Consider the following 9,330-nt stretch of genomic DNA (forward strand, 5'->3'; position numbering starts at 1 on the left):
CGAAGTGCAATCAGCAAAGTATGATATCTGTCAACATGGGAATTGAACCTGTGACCTAAAAGCAGAAGTCACACAGGTGCTGTCAACCTGGCTTTGTGAGTGTGTGGCGAGTCAGAGGAGTCCCTGATCTACACCTTCTGCTGGATAGCTCAGTGGGTAATGGTACAGACTTAGATTTGGAGGGTGGGGGTTAAAATCCCAGTCACAGCTAATCTTTGCCTGGGTCAACAAGATTTGCTGATGAAGGTCTTGCTTTCTTATAATTAATGGTTGTGAAAATAAATTGGTAACAGAACATTTCAGTGATAGGACTGCCATTATTTGTATGTCTGATCAGAAGGTGTACTGCCAGTGACTTTAGACTGGGTGGCAGGTGTTCAAATCCCAAGATGGGCAATTATGTTACAGTTTGATCAACAGGATCTGGAGAAGAAGAGCTTGCTTTAAAAAAACAAATAAACAAAAAAAATGAATATGAAAAGTATTTGTATCAGTAGTCACAAGGAATTGTATTTTGCACCATTATTGGTAAGTGTTATCAGGAAGTATGTCCCTGGTGACACAGGATCTTATACCCATGCTTTCAACAATCCCTGAAGAACTCTTTCTTCCAAAAACGGTTCTCTGGATCAAAATAGTTCTTACAGGAACCCTTAGTGTTACCAAGAACCCCTTTAAAACCCTTTATTCAGGAAAGGGATTTTAAAGGGTTCTCTGGATCAAAATGGTTCTTACTGGAACCATTAGTGTTACCAAGAACCCTTGAAAAACCCTTTCTTCAGGAAAGGGTTTTTCAGAAGCAAATGGCTCCAGGTAGAACCTCAGCCCTTGTAGAAGAACCCTATTGGAACCCTTATTTCTAAGAGTGAAGGAGCTTCAGGTTGAAGAAACCTGAATATCAGATTATAAAAGTGACAAAGTGGCAAATCTGTGTTAACTGCACTTTTTAATTCATAAAAAAAAATTGTTCAGTGTGCATCACTGGTTAGCCCTGGTGAGGTCTGGTGCCTTGGGCTATTGTGCTCTGACTAGTGAATACTGGGCAACAGAGAGCCAATCAATGTCAAGAATTGCTTGTTGCTAAAATCTACTGGAGCGTGGCATTCCTGCCACACTGTGCCCTCCAAAATGTCACATACTGCATCTAATATAAATGATAGGAGCCCGCTATAATGTGGTAAACGTTACACCAAGCCTCTGACTTACACAACACTCAGCAGCACATGAAAGAGTTACATGTTGTTGCTTTGTTCAATTGAAACCTGCAGACGTATACAGGCAAAAACACATACGTCTCCTTTTGATATTTCTCCTGATGGCCATATGACTTCAAAGACGATGATGGCTTTAATTGAAGCTGGTGAGAATTGATTCCAAATGCTGTGATTAAGTCTTCATTGCTTTATCTCTCCATTGCGCTCTAGTACAAAGAATCCCCAGTGGCTTCTCTGTGATCTTTTGACTCCATCAAGCGCTCACAGAATCAGTCCCATCAGTGATCACACAAAATATATTGAATCATTGAAAATCATCACTTATTTTCCTTTTGCTGCAGCTTCCTGTGCTTCGGCTCCCTGCCATTTAGTTTGCTGCCTCTGTAATTAAAGACATAATGGCAACAGGTGAAGACGAGCTGACAAGAGCGAATATTCCCTATGGATGTCTAGGAGTCTAGACTGAGATCTGAATACTCAGGGAATAAGACAGCTGTGTAATGGTGACACCAACCCTTGAGAAAGTGCAAGATTTTAAGAATATGAAAGTAATCCATCTCAATTAAGAAGAGGATGTCAACGAAACCCCAAATGGATAAAACTGCGGCATATAGTTCAATCAGGTGTGTCCTTGTTCAATATGTTCTTCTCAGGAACAGCAGGATGGGATGACTTTAAGCAATGTTGGTGGGGGTAAGGTGCCCCACTGGGGTGCCATGAATAATGGCTAGAATTGCTCCCCACATTGTAATTACAAACAAAAAAGGCATAAACCAAAATTAAATTATGACGATAACAAAGTTGTAAGAGTAGTTCCTACACATATTTAAACAAGAGTTAAAGAAGCAGGCAAAATGCAGATTTCCCTGCCAAAACACAAGACTTAGTTATGTGATCAGATGAATAGCGGGCATGAATAGCAGGTGCAGTGACAAAGTTAATGTCAACACAACAACAGTGCTGGCAGAACTAATAGTGCTTACCTGGGGGGGACCAGAGGGTGGGGAAGGTGTTATCAGAGGTAACCACTGTATGATCACAGAGCAATTAGCTAGCCAGTGGGGCAAAACAGAGAAACTAACATGCAATTAAAGGTACACACCCAGCTACGTAAACAAAGCACGGCAAAACTCGGATTACAACACATACAGAGGGAAGTGATTTAATCTCTGCTCAACATTATTCCACCCTAGCTTTACATAGCAGTAGTTTGATTGATGCAAATTGATGCTCTGAAATTTAAATTTAGCATCTTGAAGTACTAGAAGAAGCAACACAAATCCAAAAAGGGGAAGGCAGAAAATCCAAGGTCCAAACAGGCAAGCAGGGTCAGAACAGGCGGATGAGATCACAACAGCAAAAATACTGCCCCCTTTTCTGACCACACTTCAATGATGATTGTCATGCAGTCCCTTAAGAAGGGAGAAGAAATGGATGTCAGTAAGTTGTTTACCATCTGATATCTGAATGTTACATCAAGCTTGTCACAAATAATAAGTTATTCAAGTTTCAAACTTCTTCTCCGATCGCAGCACCCGTTTTTAACCTCTGAGGAGATGGCTGATGCAAAGTGGTTTTATCGTGCATGGGATTTGTGTGCTCCTATGATAGAGCAACCTGCCAATTCTTATTACAAAAAAACGATGTGATGTTGACTCATTTGCCTCAGCTCAGCGTGCTTGAAGTGTCAGTCAATAGACTCTGTAAAAGAATCCAAAAAGTACTGGTATGTTGAATAATTTTGCTGTTCAAAGCCAATTAGCTTGTCATCTTCCAAACAACAACTTCCCTCTTGTCTAAGAAATATTACCTCCTCAAACTGATTTAGTTATTTATACAATTCAGCAGTACATTTGAATGAATATAAGTGTCTGGAGCAAATCATTTGATGATAAATAATGATAATAATCGCTCATTTCTCTGCAGTGTTCCAGTCAAAATACTGAATATTTAGTCAATCATAATCCCCTTCCACTAATAAACAACCCTTGACTCCTTCAGACGAAGTGACGATGGAAGAAGTAGGCCAGACCACCCAGCTGAGGGCGGGAGAGCTCATTATCATCGTAGTGGTACTTATCATGTGGGCAGGTGAGGACAAAACTGTTTACTGAATCAGTCTCACAGAGCTTCACACACAGCGTCTCTGTTGTAATCTCACTCAAAATTAACAGGAAACTTGAAAGCAGGAGCATCCATTTGTGTTTAACCAGACTCTGCCTCCCCTGCCAGGTGTGATCGCTCTCTTCTGTCGCCAGTATGACATAATCAAAGACAACGAGCCCAACAACAACAAGGACAAAGCCAAAAACTCCTCTGAGTGCAGCACTCCTGAACATCCGACAGGGGGGCTGTTGCGCAGTAAGGTATAACCCACCCCACTCCTCCCCTCCCTCCCCTGGGTGCCTCCCCCACAGCGGCGCCGGGCAGGTGAATGGTCCCAGCCACTAATAGATTTTTTCCACTGACACTTCATGCACAATCAGTGTCATTTTATCCTCAGCTTTCAACATAGCACCATTATGAGCATGACTTTGCAACTTTCAGATAACAAAAACAAAAGCCATAGCTTCTAATATGTTCTCCTTTTTATGAATGCACAGAGACCCATACCATATCCATTTTCCCGTCCTCAAACCAGTGCAGAAAACAAGTCAAAAACAAATCTTGCTCCCTTTCGCTCTCACACCAATAAAACATTTGAGTACAAAGGCATCCTCATGCTCATTGAAGACGCTTATTGTGTGATTCCTAGGAGTCCTCCAGCCCTCTCATACCTGTCATCTTCCTCTTTCTTCCCACAGTTCCCCAAGACCAACAACAACAATAGGATGCCATCCGTCAACATCATCGAGGTGTGACTGCCAGGACGTCTTCTCTTTATCCAAAAGTGTCTGTGTTCTTACAAACAAGAGGGCCCCCTTTAAGCCCATCTGCCTGTCAGGATGAGGCTGGGACTCTTGGTCCCTCGGTGCCGATTACTCTCCTTTGAAACGGGGGCCTGTTGTTGAAGCTGCATGACTCCGGGGTCAGGCACAGCCTGGCCGGAGCTCGCCTGATAGCGGTGTCTGCGTGACTGTGGCGAGAGTGCAGAGGCTGCACGGTGTTAATTAGCTCCTATACCATGGGGCAGTGGAGATTAGGGGCCAAAGGGCTCCGATGGTGGAGAAACTGCAGATAAATCAACCCCAGGGACCAATGCAGAGCCAGCAAACTTTTCATCCCCCCCCTCTCACCATCTTTCAGCGCATTATCAACAACCACAGACATTTCCCATTACGGGATGGCTGAGATGCATCCACTCTTTCGAGGACAGAGAACATGTACGTGACATGTACTTTAATCTAATCATCTATTACTTAGTTTTCCTCCTAAAATTCTGATTCCCACGCATTCTGAATTAAAGATATACACTGTAGATCATTCATGTGTATTATGTAGTTTTACTTTTAACAACGTACCACCAGAGCACATTTTTTGTTTTTTTTGTAGATCCCTCCTCAGGCAAAACTCCTGTGGGAAATGTTTTCTTTCTAGCGAGCTCATTTTCCCCCCTGAGGGAATCCAGACTCCACCTGGCTAATTTAGAAGACATTTCTGAGATGTGCTGCAATGACGCCAGAGCAGTTTTAGAGGTATAACTTGGCTCACCGCCAGAGCTGAATCACCCTGTCAGAAAAGACAAAACTCATTAACTGGTATTAAAAATCATCTATGATCTTATCACACAGTAAAGTGTATAACAGGCCAGGTGTGCTGTCATCTTGGTCACATTTGCTTTTGTCCTCTAACTTCTTTCATGCTTTTATTATAGATTAACTGAAATGTTACATTCCATGTCTTGGATGAGCCCTTTAGTATTCCCTTGTGTCTTTCTCTTTGAGGTTGATGAATATCAACGCTTAATGTCATAACGGAGGGCATTAATCTGATGGATGGACTATTAAGGGGCTGGACTCTATGGATGTCTATGGAGAAGTGGCCTCTGTGGAGACACTGAAGAGATCCCTTATTTCAGCAATAACAGCCTTTATTGAAATACAGAAGGATTCAAAATCTGTAGCCTGTTCATCCAAAACTCAACCTCCCAGCATGCAATGTTCAGAGAGATGAACAAACTGCACATTGAATATGAGGGAATTAATCCTGAACCTCATTTGCAGGTGATCCCTTTCCTGGACTTTCAGAGCCAAGTATTTCAGCGCTGTTGTAAAAACCTGTGTTTCTGTGAGAATGAAACAAAAAAAATATTTTTATGGGCCCAAAATTTAACGCGGACACTTCCTTATGACATCCTGAATAGATGTCACCTAGACAGAAGGGCTTCTATCAAGACTTTTTCACAAATCCAATTCAACATGTGAGTTGAATCTCCATGTTGAGAAGAATAACAATAACGGTTGCCATACTGTACTGTTCACTGGAAACCATAAAGGAACTAGTTTTCAGAAAGCAAATGGTGTATTTGAGGGCTGATTCAAACTCAGTAGTATTGCCTTAAAAATAATTGTATCTTATGATTCATCCAATAAGAGTGATTCATGACATTCATGTCATTTAAATATGTGTGCAAAGTAAAAGGAAACATTAAAGATGACATGTAGACCAAGCCGAGGTAAGTTTGAAAATCTGTTAGAGGTGGTTGACATTGAATGTGTAAATACTTTTGATAATTCATTCTTGATCGGCTCCAGCCCCCCCACCCCCCACCCCGCGACCCTGAATACAGGATAAGCAGTAGACAATGGATGGATGGATGGAATTAATTCTTGTTTGATGGTATCAGCTTAGAGAGCCTTTAATAAAATTTGACTGATGAGAAAATGTATAAAATCCTAATGTAATGTACCGCTACTGGTGAAAATGTAGGTGATTCTTTTTGTTAATACACTGCTATTAAGTCTTTTTCATAGCACTCCTCTCCTGATATATTTCTATTACATTATGTTTCTTTATGTATACTCTTTTTATGTGGAAAATTATGATACTTGGATAATTGGCTGGATCCTTTAAATAATCATCCAAATATAATGGTTGAGACTTTCAGCGACTGGAAACGATAAACACATCATCTACTCATGTGCAGTACGGTCTCAATGTGGTTGGTCACTTATTGAAAACTCAGAGAAATACATGTGCACACACAAACCAGTGTTAAATAGCATTTAGTGTGGTGGAAAAGAATAATCAATAAAGGTTACAGTTCAGTAGAGTGGGTTGAATGACGACCAATGCAATGGCAGGCTTCAATCACTCCCACACTGTTAATAAGAGTGAAAGAGCTCAAGATTGCGCTCCTCCAATGAGCACTGATTCATGTCGGAGGCAGGAGTGGGTTTAGGGGAAATGAATGTGGCCGCTCTGACAAATGCTTAGCTGTTGCCAGGACACACTTCGTGAAACCTTGTGCTGCTGCATTACCCAGTGATCAGCACTTCAACAAAAACTTCTGCAGCTGAAGGTTGAATCCATTTCCTCCAGGAACAGTGCACCAGTAGCTGGCGTTCCAATCGATACGCAGCCATCCACACAGTAATGGATAAGGATGATCGTCTCCTAGATGGTTTCTTTGAACTAGGGCCATGTTTTAAGTGTGCCAACAATATATTTATCAATGACAATCCCTGTAGGCTTAATTTTATTTATCTTCTTTTTTTTAATTTATCTTCTGTAGCTGTTGACTTGTATGGGCATCACAGGGGTTCAGCTAGGAATACGTTCTTCATTATGTGAATTAAGGGTCTAAAGTCCACGAGGAAAAAATGTGATGTTGGTCTATATTAATACAATTAACTAAATTGAATAAAACCTGAGTCATCACCTCCAAATGATGGTACATGTCCTATATTGCTGTATTATATACTGTATTCTTTTTTACTGATATAAATGTAGGGCCATTGTTCAAACTCCACTTTTTTGGCAGGTGGTTGTCCAACTTTACTGTTTGACATTTTGGGAAACATATCTATTCTAACTCCTGACACAAACGCAAATGCCTATACCTTGAAGGGTTGGAGCTTTTGCATACAAGTTAATTTGTGTAAGTGAGCTCTCCTAAGCATAGACCGTAATCTAGCATCCTTAGTTTGATGGTAAACAGCTATGGAATAGAATTTGACAATGTAAAGCAACTACACAGGGGTGAATTAGCAGAAGAAATATGTGAATCTAAGAGATTTCATACCTGGTCATTGAATGCAGTGCAGTTTTCCCAATCAGTCACACATGGACTTAACTGTTCCTATTATTAAAAAGAATCAAACTGTATTCATGTTATTTAGAGCTGATAAGGACATCATTTTTCTGGTTAGAATACACTACACTGGTTCAACCACAGATGAAAAATAGTTTTCCTTAACCAACTTCGAAGAATGATGAAGACTATAAGAATGCTGAAACAGTCCACTTGAGCACTGTGATGGCAAACCACTCTTTAACACACTGGTGACTTTCTTTCAGTGTGATAAGTCATGCTTCTGTATTTATGATACAATGCCTGAAAATTCTGTATGCTTGGTAGCAGTAATTGATTACTTTGAGACAAAACGACAGGACAGTTAAGACACTGGATTTTTAAAAACTTACACAATGTGCATTTAGTAATGTAATACAGACATGGCTGGAAACTGAACATATCATTGTGATATTGCAGAAGAATGAACATTTCATTATGGGTTCTTGAAACATAGGAATGAAGCATGGTTTAGAAAAATGAACTGCTTTATTAGTGCCATCATGTTTATATTCATTGTATGAAATGTACAGGAGTCATTGCTTGATGAGGGCTAGCATGGTTTAACTATTATGCACAAGGTTACACAACTTCAATTATGAAGAATATGGTGTATGCTTACTTGTGTATGCTTCAATAAAATAAAAATCTAATGTTTTCCACAAACATCTGCGATTGATCTTAATTGTGAACAATGTGCCTTATTCACCAAACTTAACCCCACTTACAGTTTTCACCAAGATTCTGGCATTCACCAATGTTTGCTTATGTAGGGAACAAATCCTACGCATGTTCAAAAGCATACTTACACATTTGAGTGCAAACATGTTTCTGCAAAATAAGTGGTGGTTGCATTTTCTTCAATTCTACAGTTTAATACTATTTGTATAATTTATCATCTTGTTATTATTATTTTTATTATATTACAAGACAACAGACCTTCGTTCCAAGTCTAAAAGAAGAAAAAGATATTGATGAATGAAGCCCAGTGATATTGAGTGGTGACATTCAAAACTAAACATGAGATTGTCTAACCTGTCTGGAAAAAATAAATACAGGGTGGCGAAATGGCATCCTGAAGGAAATCTTCTACAGAATTCAAGATGGACAGGCTTTAGTGAATAATGCATGTGAACCCCAGGCTTCAACATTCAAGAGCTTTCTCCATCAGAAAAAAGCACAAAGACCTAAAAGCAGCCAACTTACTGTTACTGGAGAGGAATGGACTTTTGCCTGGGAAAGATTATCCTTGTGAACAATTGACCAAGCAACATGGTTTCAGGCAACTACATTTACTGTGGGGTCAGCAGCTTGGTTAAGAAAGTGTGCCTGAATTGTTAACGACTTTGAAATCAATGAGCCTTAAATAGCAAAAGACAACACAGTGCTTGGATCTTACTATAGACCCACATTAGATTATGTGCATCTAATTGCATCAACAGATTGGCTTGGCTGAGCAGTTGAAAAGAGGCAATGGGATTTTGTAAACGACATGCAGGACTTCCAACTTGTTGTTGGCACTATGTTTTAACAAAACCCAACACAGCCTTCAAGAACTGAGAGGCATGACAGATGAACACAAACAGCTTCTTCACTTCTGAGATGCTGCTTGATCGTGGAGGGGTAAAAAAAAAATGTAGGAAAGTGTAGAGATGTGCTGCGGCTGCTCTGCTGCACACGTGCCCTGCAGTCTGCACAGCATGTGTCACGAGGCCTTTACTGACACCCACACATGTCTGCCTTCTGGATGGCTGGTGAGGGACAAGCTGCCCCACTATCTGTACAGACAGGAGTACTTTAACAACCTGCATTATTCAACAAATGGGACCTATGCTGATAAATTCCTTGTATTTGGGCTCCCAGGGGTAACTTCTGTCAGCCTGA

The 9,330-nt window shown here is 40.5% G+C and overlaps 1 protein-coding gene across 1 annotated transcript in view; it reads left to right on the plus strand.

Annotated features, from left to right (window-relative positions):
* Positions 1-3,736, plus strand: part of fndc5a (fibronectin type III domain containing 5a) — a 65,434-nt gene extending 61,698 nt beyond the window's left edge. Inside the window, exons 4-5 of the mRNA XM_084014080.1 lie at positions 3,216-3,305; positions 3,447-3,736. Coding sequence (XP_083870206.1) covers positions 3,216-3,305; positions 3,447-3,586 — 230 coding nt within the window. The 3' untranslated portion in view covers positions 3,587-3,736. The remainder of the gene's footprint in view (positions 1-3,215; positions 3,306-3,446) is intronic.
* The last annotated feature ends 5,594 nt before the right edge of the window (positions 3,737-9,330 follow it).

The sequence above is a fragment of the Eutrigla gurnardus genome (assembly GCF_963514095.1).
Source record: "Eutrigla gurnardus genome assembly, chromosome: 7".
Classification (NCBI taxonomy): Eukaryota; Metazoa; Chordata; class Actinopteri; order Perciformes; family Triglidae; genus Eutrigla; species Eutrigla gurnardus.